The sequence below is a fragment of the Leptodactylus fuscus genome, chromosome 2, assembly GCF_031893055.1.
Source record: "Leptodactylus fuscus isolate aLepFus1 chromosome 2, aLepFus1.hap2, whole genome shotgun sequence".
NCBI lineage: Eukaryota > Metazoa > Chordata > Amphibia > Anura > Leptodactylidae > Leptodactylus > Leptodactylus fuscus.
This window is the reverse complement of record NC_134266.1, coordinates 57,945,302-57,963,785: the sequence shown is the minus strand read 5'-3', so window position 1 is coordinate 57,963,785 and position 18,484 is coordinate 57,945,302. Positions and strand designations below refer to the sequence as shown.

The 18,484-nt window shown below is 43.8% G+C and overlaps 1 protein-coding gene and 1 pseudogene across 1 annotated transcript in view; both read right to left on the bottom strand.

Annotated features, from left to right (window-relative positions):
- HIP1 (huntingtin interacting protein 1) overlaps positions 1-14,792 on the bottom strand; it is an 85,668-nt gene extending 70,876 nt beyond the window's left edge. The window contains exon 1 of the mRNA XM_075263823.1: positions 14,338-14,792. Coding sequence (XP_075119924.1) covers positions 14,338-14,355 — 18 coding nt within the window. The 5' untranslated portion in view covers positions 14,356-14,792. The remainder of the gene's footprint in view (positions 1-14,337) is intronic.
- On the bottom strand, positions 7,767-7,891 carry LOC142196426 (U2 spliceosomal RNA; annotated as a pseudogene).
- Positions 14,793-18,484: the final 3,692 nt, after the last annotated feature.

Sequence of the window (18,484 nt, the reverse complement as noted above, 5' to 3'; positions counted from 1 at the left end):
GAATCATCTCAGACTGGTTTCTTGAACATGACAATGAGTTCACTGTACTCCAATGGCCTCCACAGTCACCAGATCTCAATCCAATAGAGCATCTTTGGGATGTGGTGGAACGGGAGATTAGCATCATGGATGTGCAGCCGACAAACCTGCGGCAACTGTGTGATGCCATCATGTCAATATGGACCAAAATCTCTGAGGAATTCTTGCAGCACCTTGTTGAATCTATGCCACGAAGAATTGAGGCAGTTCTGAAGGCAAAAGGGGGTCCAACCCGTTACTAGCATGGTGTACCTAATAAAGTGGCCGGTGAGTGTATATACACCATCATAAACTATACACATATACATAAAGAGAGAACCCAGGAGATGGTTTGGAAATACTAATGAAAATGTCAGATACTAAAGTATGAATCTCCTGTGTTGTGCAGGAAGTTATTCGGCAGCACATACTGTAGAACATAATGACATAGTGCAGATCGCTCATTCAGCTCAATCCATGCCAGCAGCAGATAGTGTGATAGTCACAGGCTGGCACGTACACACAGATTATAGTGTGTGGGGGGAATCTCTAAAAATGCAGAAGTGTTATCAAAACATGAAATATAAGCGGAAAGATTTATAGTTCCTTTACTAAAAAACAGTATATAGGAAAATGTTCTTTTACAATGTGTACATTATGGGGTATTCCTCATTTAGAGTACCCACTGTCACTGCTCACAGTGTTATATCAGGAAGGCACAGAATGGAACAGAAAACCAGAAGTGTTCCAATGCCTCAAAATAGATAGCCAAAAATAATGCTGAGGGAACAACACTGATGTATCAGAATCCCCCTCAAGTCCTCAAAGTGCCCAATATACTCCAAATGTCCAATATGCAAATTTAAATGCAGGACTGGCCCTAGACAGCCATCTACTAAGTTCATACAGCGGGGCAGATTTATGAAGACTGATGTCACTCACATCAGTCCTAAAGAGGACCTTCCACGTCCTCGAGCACATGTGGTTTTATATATCGCTAGAAAGCTGACAGTTCTCTGAATTCAGTGCACTGTCAGCTTCCAGTTATGTGCCCTGGGGGAAGAGATATCGGTGCAATTACCGATAGCTCTTCACGGTCAGAAAGGTGATCCTAACAGTCCAGCTGGGAACATCCCTCCAGACAGTACTGTGTGTAGCGCTATGGGGGCATTCCTTACCGTCCAGCCATAACGCTGAGCGGTGAGGAACAGCCCTCCCTTGTCCATAGACTAGTACTGGGGGGTGTTTCTCAATAGTGTTGAGCGAGTAGTATTCGATCGAATACCTCGCCGCCATACGAATATTCGATGTGCTTAACCCTTTGGTGTTTGGCCGCTTACACGCATTCCTATGGCGGCGAGGTATTCAATTGAATACTACTCGCTCAACACTATTCCTCAACATTCAGCATCATGGCTGAGCACACAGTACTGTACTGTCAGGAGTTTTCCGCTGCTGACTAGGCCCAGGTGAATGGACCCAACCAGCAGGAAATCTTGAGCTGTGGAATCTGTGGCAATATTTAGCAGGAACCTTTTTGGAGGGGTCCTGCTGCATTCTCTGCCACTGAAAACAATTCGGCAGTTTCGGAGCAGATCCGCGGGTGAACGTACACTCAAACAGCACCAGATTTTCCCCCAGTGTCTACTGTTAGTTGATAATTTGACACACTTTTAGATTGTCTAGTCTAACTTTACACCACTTATTAGATGGCGTACATTATGACAGAATTTTGGACAAAAATTTTGGCACCATTTCTGGCTTACGGTTTAACAAATCAAGTCACCCCCCTCCCCTCCATTAATAAGCCCCACCCACGTATGCATTCCTACAGCTCATCAGCTTGGCGATCCAATCTTTAGACAAAATACTGATAAAATGCCTCTATCTTCAATTCTAAGAATTTTGTAATTCTAGTAATTTGGAGACCTACTAAAAAGTATCTTTTTTTTCTGTTTTTTTTTTTTTTTTTTTTTTTTTTTTACCATGATACAAGCTAGTTATAGCTGGGGCTGTGGAGTCAGCTCCGACTTCTCTATTTTCCTACAACCCAGCTCTGACACCTGCCCTGACTCCTTCATAAATGGCTGTTGTCAGACAAACTCGGTAAACTTCCTTTAATTTGTGAAAAAGCCAGTTATTGATTTCATGTAGAAATATATACGCAACAAACTATACATCTAATTAATTATACAATATCGATAATGACATTATTCAAAGTAAAAGAAGAATTTTATTTTGAAGCTGGAGATGGCAACTTTGTTTCCTACTTTACCCAAAATGGGCCCAACTAATTATCATGCTTTATATTCAGTTAAGAAAACCTTGTTGGTATCATTCAGTATTACTTCAAGGCTATATGTACACACTATGTTTCTGTTGTTTTTGTTGTTGAGGTTAATGGGACTAAAATATTGATGACCTATCCTTAGGAAAGGTCATCAATATTAGATCGACAGGGGTCCAACACCTGTGTCCCTCACAGATCGGGTGTACGAAGCTGCAGGCCACGTGAAAACATCTTATCAAAACCCTTTTAAGAACTGCATGCTTTTTTAATAGTAGTAATGGATAAGAGATATACCATAACAGCCCAGCCAAGCCACACTACACAGTGTACAGAGCAGTCTGCTTCCTGATCTGGGCACTGTGCTGAAAAACGCTAATGCCGAAAACCTCTTTGATGCAGAACTACTTTGTCTCAGAGCGAGACAGCTCAGCTATATACCGTAGTATGAGCATATTGCTGGTCCTAGTAGACGTGCGGTTTCCTATTTTTGGCAGGTGTAGAAGCTGTCGGAACCATTTCAGTAGCTATAACTACAGTAATACAAGGAAGTTTACATTTCAAATGGGGTTGTCCAGTTGAGAGTACAGTTGGGTGAGTGCTGTACTTAGCTGTACTTAGCAGTCGCTGACCATCTTGTAGGCTTGAGTCGAGTGGTGCCGCACATGCTTGACCACCGTTTTATTCAAACATCATGGTTGTACAATGATGAGGACCAGTGGCCTTAGGACCCCCGTATCTGTACCAATAGAGGACCTAGCAGTGGGGATACCTGCAATCAGACACCTTACCATCTTGTTAATAGGTAATGAACACACATTGCGGGGAAACCCCTTTAAGTCTACCACTTTCCCCAAGCACATTCAACAGCTACCACATCATAGAGCATGTTTCAATGAATGAACATCATGCCTCTGTTATGTATGTCAATTTAGTAGACTTGGAGAAAAACACGTTTGAAGTTTATGCAAATGAGACATTTGGTGCACTGGAGGCGGACCTTCAGTGCTGGGAGCACTGCTCTCGCTGCTTATGTAGGATGGGTGATGTCATAGCAATGGGAGGATCAACTCTCACTGCATGGGGTGGCGCAGCCAGGGGATAGTAGCAGTCTGAGTGGTAAGAGCCGCACCCAGAGCACCAACTTGCCTCATTCACATAAGGTTTCAAAGTTGTTTTTCTCCAAATCTACAAAAGTGACAAATGTAACAAAAGTATGTTGTTTATCACTGTGATGTACACTGTAGTACAGTGGTGTGTACAAATATGCTTGTGAGAGGCGGTAGACTCCCTTTAAGTACTGCTAACATAAGTGCTACTAAACTTATAGAAACGTGATACAAGACAGTCATAACATTTGCTCCCGGTATACAATTCTCCACAATAGTGCTAAGATCTAAATGTTCCAGCGTGTAATAATAGTATGGTTTGCCTGAATTCATTGCTTTATAATCTGTGTTTATGTAGCTATAAATACAGCTGGCTTCCCGCTATACATACCATTTCTTACAACACTATGACTATATGTTTCCCAGGGCTGTGGAGGTGGATTCACAATAAAATGATGAAATATTTTTAATTATATAATTACCATATACTGTATAATTAATTAGACATCTAGTTTGATGAATATTTATTTCATAGGAATTCATTCACCAGCTTTTTTATGAATTAGGCCTTTAGGGCTTCTAAGGCCAGGTTCACACGGGGTTTTTTGGTCTGCAATTTGAAGAGGAGGCCGCCTCAGATTCCGGAAAAAAAAACAGGTAGCTGCGGCTGGATGCGGCTGCGGCATCCAGTCGTAGCTACCAGTTTTTTGGTCCGGAATCTGAGGCGGCCTCCACGTCAAATTCAGGACCAAAAAACTCTGTGTGAACCTGGCCTTGGCTTGTGGAAAAATAGAGGAGTGGGAGGTTTGGCCTATCAACTCCACAGTCCTAATATTACCTATATGAACACAGAGAGCAATAACACTACGACTGTATATTACCCTTATAAATACAAGTAGTTACAGCACTATGACTGTATAATAACCTTATAAATACAGGCAGCAACAGCCCTTTGACGGTATGTTATCCTTATGACTGCAGGTAGTCACAGCACCTGTATGGTAGGATCAGCACCATGACGGTATGTTACTCTGCAGGTAGCACGATATTATGTTTGGGTTTTCATATTTGCTCTGTGTGTATTTAGTTACCCATTGCCTTATGACATCAGCTTCCACTTTTCTGCTTTGAGTCAGTTTAACTTTCCGTTATCGTATCCAGTATTTTTGCTATTTTTAGATACTTCTAAAAGAAGCCATTAAAATTCTTAGTAAAAACAAGGGGAAAAAGTCCCAGAAACAAAATACACCCAAACTAAAAATATCATCATGATGCTTAAATAAATATTTCTCCATTACAAGGCACTCAAAGTAAAGGTAGGGAAATGTACTGTATGTACCCAGTGACACAGAGACCACTACCAATGCCCAGACCACAATACACAAAGATCAGATGTCTACTACTCAGACATAGTAAGCATTTAGGGCTAGTTCACATGGGGCACGGGACAGCGTACTTTGGTCCTGATTTTGATGCGGGAAGCCACGTCAGAATAGGACCAAAATGACTGTTGCGGCTTCTGACAGTTGCAGCTTTCCGCTCTGGAGTAGGCCCAAATCAATGGGCCTAGTCCGGAGAGTGCTGTCACAAGGCGGACGCCTGGGCTGAATCAGCCGTGGAATTCGCTGGAAGAAAGGGCAGCTCGCTTCTTTTTTCCGTGAGCAGTAACATGCCACCTCCGCCTCAGGTTCTGGACCAAAAAACTCTGTCTGAACTTACCCTTAGGATTCTTTTCCCCCTTCCACTTTAAAAATGCAGAGGAAAAGGGAAAACAGAGGGTCCACATGCAAGGACAGTATACAGGCTATGTGATTTACATTTGTGAACCTGTACTAGTCACAGGCCTCTTCATTCATGGCTGCCCTGAAAAACCTATAGTATTTTGCGAAATATAGATAAGACTCAGCACAGCCGCTTACTAACCATAAAGTACAGACAAACAAGAAAGTGTACCAGAATACAACACGAGGTGTGGATAACATGAAGGGCCCCTTCACACGGCGTAAGCGCTCGGCTCATTCCGAGCCGTACACGCGAGCGCTTCTAAACACTTCCCATTCACTTCAATGGGAGCGCGCGTAAAGCCGGCTTTACGTGCGCTCCCATTGAAGTGAATGGGAAGTGTTTAGAAGCGCTCGCGTGTACGGCTCGGAATGAGCCGAGTGCTTACGCCGTGTGAAGGGGCCCCAAGGCTGTGGATTCAGTAGGCCAAACTCTTTCAGCCATGGTCAGTCAGAAGCAGTAAAGATCTTCTAATTCAATAAAAAGCCAATGATTGATTCCCATAGAAGTAAAAATATAATAAACTATGTATCTAATTATACATTATTAATCATTTTACTTTTCCAACTCCGACTCTACACCAAATAGGCCCTCAAATAGGCGACTCTGTCTCTGACTACAACTACAACTTTGGCTCCACAGCCCTAAATAAACTAACAATAAAGAAATCACCAACTAAAACTCAATACAAAGAAATCTGCAAGATCGGGGTTTTGTTGTGTAAAGTGCTTAGAAATGGCTGCAAGGCGTGCATTCTGAGTCAACAGCTCCTGAATATTTAGTTCTTAGCTCATGTCTGTTACTATATCCTGGTTCTTACATACGCAAAAGTAAAATTAGGTAGACATTAGAATATGTATAGATGCATCCAAACACGCTACGCATGGCTGAGAGAGAACAGGTCCAATATGTAAAAGGAATACACAACTGGCAGGAACAGTTTACAGCTTTACAGCTTCTGCCTGGCCATGGCTATCGTGCTATTTATGACGTAGTCAGAGTCGGAGCAAGAGTAGGAGTCTGAGTCAGGAGGAAAAGTAGAGGAGTCATGGTTTGGCCAACCAGCTTCAAAGCCTGGATATAACTGAGATATAAACAGCTCAGGCTAAGGCCCCTTGCAGACGACTGTGGTGTGGGTAAGGGCCCGTTCACACGGAGTAAACGCAAAATACACGTGTAAAAAATACACATGTAAAAATAAGACTCCCATTGACTTCAATTACATTTTTTTAGATGTGTAAAAATAAAAACGTCAAAATACACATAAAAATACACGTGTAAAATGCCACTCAAGTCAATGGGAGTCTTATTTTTACATGTCTATTTTTTACACGTGTATTTTGCCAAAATACACGCGCGTTTACTTCGTGTGAACGGGCCCTTAAGTGTGCTGTCCGTGTATTTCACGGATAGCACACTGACCCATTCTTTTCTATGGGTCGTATATATGACCGTGATTTTCACAGTCCCATGTGTGGTCCCAGGGTTTTTTTTTTTGGTTTTTTTTAATAGGTACCTTGATATCAAATGTGCATGCAGCCTTAGGAGTAAAATGTTTCTTAAACTTTGAACCTGATTTGATCTGAAACAAAATATGGTAGCCAAAATTGGTCTCTGTTCACTCCCCGAACGTCATGGGCTACATTTTTTTTTTTTTTTTTTGAAGGTCTCCATCTGTGCCAAATCAAAAACACCAAGTGCACGAAAAAAGTGTGGGTGCCACACTAAAAAAAAACGTGCCCAGGATGCTTGCCAAAAAACGCACCCTTCTCCTAAAGGGGAGAGAGGTTCCTGACTCAAACTCTTCCCCACAAGGACCAAAAGGTGACCGAGTGGGGTCGAGTATCCGAAAGGGCCATCTGCCGGAGCAGGATGGCCCTACCCAACACATCCGTTTTCCCCTCGGGCTGCCACCACCAAGGGTACTCAGGATTACCAGTCGCCAAGTTTCTCTCCGGGCTGCCACCACCAGAGATACTCCTTGGCTCAGGCAAGAAGTCTGCGCCTGCCCTGGTTCCCCAGGACAGGTCAGCTGAAAGAGGGGAGAGACCCATTACAGGCCTCATCCCCAGACACCGTCAGGAAGCGTCCCAAAAGGGTACAGCATCCCTTCGTCGACACACAAAAAGGTGACAGAGTGAAAAATAAAAAACGTGGAAAAACACTTAATAAGTGGTAAAGTGCCCTTTCAGAGCCTGGTTTACCGCCGGATCTATAAAAATTACTCCAATGCTGGTAAACCAGGCATTAAAGAGTGGGGTGCTCAAGAGGTGTGATCTAGTGCCATAGCAATAGTGCCTAAATCAGTGGGTTTCCCACGCCCAGTGACTTAAGGCACCCTGGGGGCCACTCAACCCCCAGGGCACGACACCAGAGACCTTCGAGCGCTTCACCGACCTCCAGCTAAGATCCCCAAGGGAGCGTCCTGTCCCCCTTGGTGGTCGTGTCGACAGCGTCTGTGGTCTTCTGCCAGCCCCCTGCAGTGGTGCCATCACCTCCACTGGCGGAGCCGGCGTACTAGCCACGTCCCCCATCGACAACGCCTCAAGTGGTTCTCCGTTCAGATCTCCATAGTTTTCGGCCTACTCCTGCTGTGACTGGACGCGGTCCCGGCTCACCAGCAGTTTCGCCTACTAGCTACTTCTGATAAGAACAGATACTACACTTGATCTTAGCCATAAGGCCGAGAAGCGATGGGCTACATATCACAGACACAATGGCCCTTTCCACCCTCAGTCCACAGAGTGAGCAGCTCTGTGCAGCCTTTTCTCTCCTGTCTCCTAATGTGTATTAATTGTAATCCTAGCCTTCCTGCTACCCACGTCCTTTACAAACAAACACCCTCACATGTCTGCCACCTGTTTATTTGCTACTTGATAGTGTTTGAACATTTTACCAGCCATCCAATAGCATATATTAGGCTATGTTCACACAATTTAAAATCCGCTCTATATTTTCCACATGAAGAACCTGAGGGTCAGCTTTCCGACATGGCTTTGCCCATGATTCAGACTTTTTGTTTCACATTTTTTGCTTAAAAATGTAACTGCAAAACGTGGCCTAACCGCTTGTAGTTTTTTAAATGCTCTTTTAGGCTGAGGCCCCACGTTGCAAAATGCTGCATTTTCTGTTGCAGATTCTGCTGCAGTTTTTTTGAGCCAAAGTCAGTTCTTAAATATTTCCCTTCTGTTAAATCCACTTATGACTTTAGCTAAAAAAACCACAGCAAAATTAAAGGCAAAGAGTTGGACATGGCAGAAATGGTGAATGGTCCTACTGAGGCCAGGGCCCCACTGGCCAGAAACGCCGCGATTTGGCCGATTTGGTAAAAATTGCAGCGTTTTACAGTACTTGCAAAGTGGATGGGATTCATGCAAATCCCATGCCCACTTTGCGAAAAAATTCACAGCACAGACACACTGCAATTTCCAAAACTGTTGTGGTTTTGAAAATCGCAGCATGTCAATTATATCTACGGAAACGCCGGTGGCTTTCCCACAGATATAATTGTAATAGAAAATCTGCAGAGGAAAACTCTGTGAACTTTCTGTTGAAAGCGCTGTGGGAAGAACCGCGATGTGTTCAAGCCACAGTTCTTCCAGCAGCGCTAAAGCCACCCAGTGGGGCCTTAGCCTGAATGATATGAACTTTTGCTGTTTTACAACTGACCAAGAAATCAGCGCAGGAGTAATACTGAGTTTTTTGGACCAGATTTTGATGCAGAATCCGCCTCCAAAAAACACCTCCCATTGACTTTGAAGCAAGCTGCCCTATATTGCCGTGGATTCCGCGGGTGAATTAGCCGCAGCGTGAGACTCCCTCCCGACTAGGTCCGTTAATTTGGGCCTAATCCGGAGCGGAATGCCGCGACTGCACCGACTGCATCTGCATCCAATCGCGGGTAGCCGCGGGAGGCGTTTTTTGGAGGCGGATTCCGCGTCAAAATCCGGTCCAAAAAACTCTGTGTGAACTCAGCATAAGAGTTGGGCTGTTGAAGAATAGAGTCAGAGTTGGTGGTTTGGCGTTTTGACTCCACAGCCCTGTATATCTGTGACAAAATGAAACAGACCCCATTGACATTTAATGGGCTCTGCTCGGGTCCAGCAGTATCTATTGTAATATGGCTTATGTGAACAGAGCCTTAACAAACCTCAGAGATGTAAAAGGGCAATCTTGCTTCAGACACTAGAAATATTCCCATTTTCATCCTCATCAAGCAGGACACATGCCGCAAGAAGAATGGATGGAGAGGTAGCAGCATATTCGCAGGGCTCCCTCCACAGAAGTCTGTAGAAACTGGAAAAAGCTTATGCAGCATAGTTATAAACTGTCATACAGGAGAAGGGAAATCGGAGGTTTTCTTATTATTAGGTGGTCCTGTTGCCTACGTAAAGTATACCTGTAAGATGTGAAGTTTATAATATAAGTCCTTTCTCTATTTACACTTGTGACTATTGTTCCATCAATAGTGTTGCTTCTCACATACAGCCATACAGGAATCAGATCTAATGTGGTGGTCAGTTTATCTCCACAGATCAAGCTACTCGTTGGCTCTGCGGCCAACAGAGGGGGCAACCATTGGGAACCTATGTTGTTTGAAGGGAACCTATGTTGTTAGGAATGTTTGTTCCAGATAAATGCTCGATCGATCATACACCATGTGAGTATGGTGAATTGTTCTTCCCCGTACACTTTACATTTGTTGGCCTATTCACTCTAGTAAGGGAGCGTTCACACTACATGTAGGTTTTTGCTGTCCGCTCGAAAAATCGGACATCTTTGTGAACGGACAGTTAAGGACACCCACGGACAGTAAAAGAACACACCCGATGTCCTTTTGAATCAATGCAAAATGTAACGGACACAGCTAGTGTCCGATGCTAATGTCAGCACAAGATTTTGCATGGACATTATCATCTGACATTAGCTGTCGGACAATGACAGTAGTGTGAACGCTCCCTTACACATAATGATTTTAGGTCCCCATAGTGAATAATTACCAGTCAATCCTAGGAACGGTAGTTAACGATAATGTGTCTGATCACAAGGGTCTTAACCCTCCGCCAGCAGCTCTTGTAGCCAGGAAAGGCTGTGTCTATATGTCCATTTCCCTTGCAGTATCTGTAGTGTAGGACTTCATGCTGGACATCTAAATAAATGGCCAACTGTACAATGCAATACAGGGATGATGGCTCCACTATACTAGAGCTCCCTTCTTTCTTCTCATAGAGGAGTGACCCCTCTATATGATTTCCATAGGGAGTATAGACAGGGGCTGTCTTTATGAGACAAATGAATGGCGTGAGTTCTGTTCTTACAAGTCCTCTGGCACCAGAAAACATAATAGCAGACTTTTATATCAGGAAATACCAACTACTTCACAAATAAGAATTTATAAAATCCCACAAAGTCTCATGTTCTGTGAATTCTAGAATGCTGGTGACTGTATTCTGAAACATTTCCTAAATGTGTCCTTATAAGGATCAAAAGAGCAACTTTCATTTCTATTGATCCATACAGAAAACACCCCGTCTGTACCCTCAGATAAATCCTTTACTAAAACACGCAGTACAAATATGCAGAGGATGATGCTCAATGAACCAACCGTGCTCTTTTACAGGGTCCGATAACTGGCTGAACAAGCATTCAGAACAACGCTCATTCCCAATCATTGGCCCACGTAAACATGGCGACAATCAGATGACAAATAAGACGGCCTTTGTCGGCTAATGATATATTATATGTGGGCCCACAAATCATCAGGATCAGCAGCACATGTCCATAGGGATGTCACGACAATATGCAGAATGCTTAGGGGTTAATACAATGACTCTCCCACCCCAAAGTTTGCATCAGGCCATATAAAGGCCTTTTATCATAGCACCAATTGACTTGCTATATCAGTACTCATTATGCATGGGCCGTGGCCATCAATTTTAGTGCAAATCTACCATCTATTTCTGTTGCAGGAGAAGGCAAAGATGTGCCAAGTTTGGGGATTTTCCAGCTAAAAATATTGATGACCAATCCTAAAGAAAGGCCAACAGATCAGATATTGTCTGACACCCAGTAAACACATTGATCAGCTGTTGTCAGGAGCTGATACACAGAGAATGGATCAGGAAGCAGACAGCTGTGTTTTCTGCATAGTGGCCAGGTCAGCTGAAACTCATGAATGGGAGCTAAGCTGCAGTGACTTGATTTAACCACTACACAAAGAACAGCGCTGTCTGCTTCCTGCTCCATTCTCTGCTTAAGAGCTGCTGAGAACAGTTAATTGACAGGGGTGTCAGTGTTGAATCTCCAGCATGACCATGTGCTAACTGGCCGCTGTGAATGATATCATCCATGTGCCGCCCGTGCACTGGCTGTGCTTCCGCGACTCCTTTCATTCAATGAATAGTAGCCAAACCTAGTAGTGGCCATAGAAGGAATGTTAAAATTTCTAGGAAGCTTTTAGACTTCTCTGGCATCTATAGCCCCTGACTCATCTTGTGTGAGCGTGTATTTTACTTCCTATGGGGAAACAGTCACAGACTGCTACCAGACCAAACCTATAATGCTCAGCTCCACAATGGCTGATACACATGCTCAGTTAGAAGCAGTAAAGCTCCTTATGAAAGTAAAAAAAACTCAGAATCAAATTAATTATACAATATTCAGAATTGTATAATGTTATGAAAAATAATTCATTTTATTTTAAAGCCAAAGTTAGTAACTTTTTTCATGTTCCATGCGGTGTCCGCACCGATCATGGGGAGAGAAAAATATTTCATAAACTACGGTACTTTCCTCTCCGCATGATTCGTGCAGACACTGCTCGGAAAACACACAGACCCCATTATAGTCTATGGGGTCCATGTGCTTTCATTGCTCACTGCTTGTCAATGTGTTCGGTATTCCGTTCGGAGGGTCTCCAAGTGGAATCCCTGAACGGAATACCGAACCAGCCCTAAGCCCTTGTTACTTTTAGCCTCCAAATGGGTTATAAAATGAACTGAAGCCCCTCTTTAACAGCCGCTATCCCCAGGGAATGTTACAGTCAAGGACAGGTGGCTTCCAATTTCCCTCTGTGATGTTAAAATGCCCTAATATGCCATAAGTAAAGGGTGTGTGCTGGTGATACTTCCCCTTTAAACGTATTTTAGTTTCATCACCCTTAGTAAACTCTATGACAAGATAATAATGACACTACGGAGATGCGCGTTCTGATACGTGACTCCCGGCTGTTACACTTTTTTAGATAACTGTCGATCTGATTGTGACTTAGTGGCAGAAGCAAAGCACGTAGCGCCAACGGTAACAATGCTACTGTTTTGGAAATGCTTGACAATTATTCTCAGTCATTATCCCCACAATTGTCGCATTTAAGGTAAATTTACTTGTAGTCACGACAAAAGATGCAATTGGCACTTATTGAGTTTCGCTACAATAGGAACAGTAAAAGATCTTTGTCTGCCATCATGAATAGAATACACATCATACTATCACTATCTGTACTTTAGGCTCTGTTCACACTTGTCTTTTTGCTTAGAGCAGGTTATGATGGTGTGAGAGATCTGTCATTCATCGGTTCATGAGGTATTGCCATCTCAGACGTAGGTTGCCATTAAAGAGGTTTTCATACTGATGATCAGTCATCAATTTATAATTTGTGGGGGTCTGACACCCAGGCCCTGTACAGATCAGCGGGTGCAGTGGAAGGGAAGCATGCCTAGGCTGCTTGTATTCAAGTAATGAGAGCGGCGCAACAGCCTTATTCACTCTTTACCAGTGTCTAGCACCTGGAGGCTGCTGGAACGGCTGATCTGTGCAGGCTCCAGGTGCAAGAGCCCCAGCGATCACATACTGATGACCTAATCCTTTTAAAGGGTCATTCTCGTGTTTATGCCGTGGGTGGGATTATGGAAGCAGCCAAGTCGGCAGTGCAGCACTATTGCTGCAACTCTCATTCACTTTTATGTGATATACATGGAAACAATATAGCACAGAGACCTCCGGTTACGACATATACCGTAGATGAGGACTGTCATCTCAGATGGTAATAATGGGATCAGTCAGAGCTTTTGTCATTTTCAACACTACAAGATGTATTATATTTTCCGTCCAAAGCGACAGAAACCGTAAGTGAACCTCTGATGGAGGATCTGATCAGAAGTGTGAAGATGAAGAACACAGGCGCTGACTTGAGATGAGTTTGTCAGACTTTTGCTTTGGTTAGGGGTGCAGAAAACTAGCACGCTGCCAGAAAGGTAGTAAAGAACGCACAGAATGCGGCAGATTTGTTAGGCCTGGTGTCTCATACACCAGTCTTATGTACTTGACAGGTTTATGGCACACCTGATTTAGCAAGCGCGGATCTCATAATAAATCAGGCGCATACATGTGCGGCAGAATGAAAATCGACACCAGTCAGGAACCGGCATAGATTTCCTTTATAACTCACACTAGAAAAATGGCATGAGTTATAATAGATATGTCGGGTTGAGATGTCCCCACCATGGCCCACCTCATTCTCCGTCCCACACCAGGCACATTCACGGAACGCAGAATGGAGGATGCGTTATATCTTTGGCGCCAAAGGTGCACATTATCATATATTTATGTCAGAAAAGCGTCGCAGAGGTGATGATGGTTCCCCAATCTATAAACGCCAACAGATAAAACAAAATCTATAACAAAATGTAAGAATTTACACACTGCAATATTTGTGAGACAATCCGGACTAGTCACGCAACAAAGTAAAAGACAAAAACTAAATAGTGATAATCCTAATATACGAAATTCTCATTGTATACAGTAATAGCTTTACTCTGCCATCTCATGAATAAACCCGTCACCTTCAGTCCTGGGGGTCCAGCCAGCATCAGGTAGGTGCAGAATAGGGGGTCTCTAATGTCAGATAGCAGGACGCGTGTGGTTGTGTAACTTTCTAGGCTAGTGCTGGACAGAGCATTTGTTTACATAGGTTCTTCTATAGGGACCCCATCTGTCTGGACGCCATCCCTGCCCCCTCCTGCTCACTGTGGTGCACTGCATGTCTGCACAGCCCATGTTAGAAAGTTGCTGCACTTCATGTGCCCCTGCCAGCCCACTGTGTGCACAGACCCCTTCAGGATGCAGTTTTTGGATCACACTCACCATTTTGCTTGCGTCCATCTTTCCAATGAGATCCCTTGCAGGCCACTTGTAGACCCCCTTGTTGCTGCTGCTGCTGCTGCTGGGTACAAGCTCCACCTCCAGTGCCCAAAATGCAGTTTAGGAGTTATCACAATGCTGGGAGCAGCAACATTGTCACCCTGAGGAGGGAGGGGGCAGAGCACAGGGGAGGGGGCACAGAAGTAAGGGTGAAGTAGTCACAAGTGATGGGGGGGATGCAGACAGAGCATCAAACTGTGGCAGGCAATGGGCAGATGGTGCTGAGGCAGTAACACGGGGAGTGCTGCAGAGAGGGAGGAGAGGCCGCCACACTACTGGAGGATCGATCCTACACAGGCAGCAGCAGGAGGGATGAGGAGGGAGCCTGGCACTGCCTTCATCCAGCCAGAAGTGCTCCAGTCACACAGCCTGCCATCAGGCGGACAACTCTCTTCCTGCCGCTGCTGCTGCTGAGAGTGAGCTGGGGGGAGAGGCCGAGACTGCCCCCGGAGAGGAGGGGCGCGGGATGGAGAGGATTGTGGGATAGAGCAGCCCCCCCAAGCCCGGCCGGAGCGCCAGCATATGTGTCCCCAGCATTAGAATAAGAATAGCCGCCCATTGTGGCTGCGGGGGGAGGAGGACGACATGTCTGCTCATCACACACCACTGGGATTAGGGCGAGCACCAGGGCATTCAGCCTGGGATTAGGGGGGATTAGCAGGGGCTAGTGCTACAGCATCATGTCCACACACACTTGTAACCCCTCACTGGGCTCCTACACCTACAACTTGGAGTAACATTGATGGCGATAAAAGAGTTATCAATAATCGCCACGGATACCAATGATGGTTTATATCAGTAGCAGTGATTGCTTATATCAATATCAATGATGGTTTATATCAATACCAATGATGGCATATATCAGTGCCAGCGATCGCTTATAGTAATACCAATGATTGCTTATATCAATATCAGTGATCATTTATATTAATACACATAATTACTTATATCTATACCAGTGATCGCTTATATCAATACCAATGATTGCTTATATCAGTGCCAGCGATCACTTATAATAATACCAATGATCACTCATATCTGTACCAGTGATCATTTATATTAATACCAGTGATTGCTTATATCAGTGCCAGCGATCGCTTATAGTAATACCAATAATCACTTATATCAGTGCCAGCGATCGCTTATATCAATACCAATGATGGCGTATATCAGTGACAGCGATCGCTTATAGTAATACCAATAATAGCTTACATCAATACCAGTGATCATTTGTATTAATACCCATAATTGCTTATATCAATACCAATGATCACTCATATCTATACCAGTGATCGCTTATATCAATACCAATAATCGCTTATATCAGTGTCAGTGATCGCTTATAGTCATACCAATAATCGCTTATATCAATACCAATGATCATTTATATTAATACCCATAATTGTGTATATCAATACCAATGATCACTCATATCTATACCAGTGATCACTTACATCAATACAAATAATCGCTTACAGTAATACCAGTGATCGCTTATATCAGTGCCAGCGATCGTTTATAGTAATACCAATAATCGCTTATATCAATACCAGTGATTATTCATATTAATACCCATAATTACTTATATCAATACCAGTGATCGCTAATACCAGTGATCATTTATATCATTACCAGTGATTGTTTATATCAATACCAATAATCACTTCAGTAATACCAGTGATGACTTATATAAATAAGCGATCGCTTAAATCAATACCAATTATCTTTGCCAATTACGTAAATCATTCATTATAAGATTTAGGTGCTAAAAATGCACAAAATAATTAAATCAAAGTATTGTTTATTGGTGGAGAAAACGAACACAAATTGTCACAAGTAAATGGCCCTAGCTGAGGATGATGAAAATAATGCTAATAAATGTGGTACATAAAATAGCGAGACGCCACCTATAATAAGCCTCCATGATATCACACCTCCCTTATGTACTTTTTTTTTATTGGAGGGACAGCTTTTTTTTTGTTTACCCAAATCCTTGTCCTTTCATGTGATGTTCGTCTGCTGCAGATCCACTGCAAAAATGTCTTGAAATCTATCCTATACATGTGATGGGTGTGGTTCCTATGGCATGTGTGGATTTCTGCAAAATTCATTCAGATAAACAGGACAGTTGCAGAACATTTTACAATAAATCTGCTGTGTGTGAATGCATCCTGTTTTATAAGTGACTAGCCTCTGCCCGCGACTTCGTCTGCGGGTTGTTGGCGTGTATGATCCACCTAAATTTAGCAAATTTCTGCTGTCGATGGTTTGCGTGCTCCGGCGTTTCGGCAGCTCTCAAGCTGTCCTGCTGCTGAACTTGTATCCTGCACTCTGCCTGTGATTGTTCTGGCATGTCAGCAGCTCACTGGGACGCCATATAATGAGCATGTTGTTGGCATTGAGGATTCGCCTGCTCTGGCGTTTTGGCAGCTCTCAAGTTGGCCTGGCACTGAAGTTGTTCCTTGCACCATGCCCGTGATTGTTCCGGCATCTCAGCAGCTCGCTGGGATGCCATATAATGAGAGTATTCAGGAAATTGCTCCCGTTGATAGTTTGCCTGATCCAGCGTTTTGGCAGCACTTAAGCTGTCCTGCTGCTGAACTTGTACTTCATGCCATGCCTGTGATTGTTCCGGCATCTCAGCAGCTCGCTGGGACGCCATATAATGAGCGTGTTGTTGATGTTGATGATCCACCAGCTGTGGATACCATACACCATATAACACCATATAATCAGCGTGTTGTGGTCATTGATGATCCGCCTGCTCCGGCGTTTCAGCAGCTCTCAAGTTGCCCTGGCACTGAAGTTGTTCTTCGCACTGTGCCTGTAATTTTTCCGGCATCTCAGCAGCTCACTGGAACGCCACATAATGAATGTGTTGTTGGCGTCGATGATTCCCCTCATCTCTGCTTGAGGAGAACTCTGTGACTCCTGTCTCCATAGCTCTTGTTGTTTTAGATTTAGATTTTCTTTTTCATGTTTAAAATTGAGAAACTGCCAATTTGGATTATAGGGGTTTGCCCACCTCAGTTTATCTGCATTGCCTGAACCAGATCAGATAATATGCTAATGCATGTACACTGAGGGTTAGCATGTGTTTACACAAGAGATAACAGCCCTGGCTTTCTCAGAAACTGAGATAAGAACAGTGTAATATAGTATGTGACCATAGATTCATAACACTTGTGAATCCATGCAATTAACGGGATAAAAAGAAGCAAGGTGCTCATTCATTCATTGGATCTAATCCGGAGCAGAGTGCGTGGCTGGATGCTGGTGCAGTGCATCGATTTTCAATCGCGGGTACCTGGCTCTTAGTCCGAAACCTGAGGTGGCCTCCGCCTCAGGTTCCGGACCAGAAAACTACGTGTGAACTTACCCTAAGGGTTCACAATCTGGTTTCTGTCCTGAGAAGAAAAAAGGAGGTTAGGAGTAAAGCTGGGGCGGCATGTGGGTAACACACAGATGTCACCCATGTGCCACCCGTTCACCGGCAGTGTTTCTGTGGCCTCTTTCATTTAATGAATAGGAGCCATGGAAGCAGGGCCACAAAATTGGACAGGAATAGGACCTGTTCCATATTTTGTACCCCGGGCTGTTTAGTCTGCATATCTGATCATGTAATTCACGTTCATGTGCACGGGCCCATGGGTCAGTGTGCTATCTGGGAAAAATACAGACAGCACACTGAGAATTCATACGGCCGTGTGCAAGGGGGGCTTAATCTGAAGGGACCGACCACTACCCTATACATAAAGCAAAATTTAGGCAGTGCTCTGAAGATTTATGAAAAGCTAGGCAACACTGAAGATTTTGGCATTGCTTGGCCTATCTACCATTGCTAACATGTTGACAAACCCTAGGACTACATGATCAATTGTTTTGCAAAAAGTTGCACTTGTAGCACCCTTAGGGTCGCAATGCAACTCCAATTAATTTACATTAGTGAAGGAGTCGCAACACAATGATCTTTGGATGCATGACTGGAGTAGCACCATGTAGCCCTGGCTTTACCCTACAGTGACTTACTGTTTTGTATCTACCAGTATTTGATCTGAGATGACCAATAGCTGACTGTTCACAGTGATTT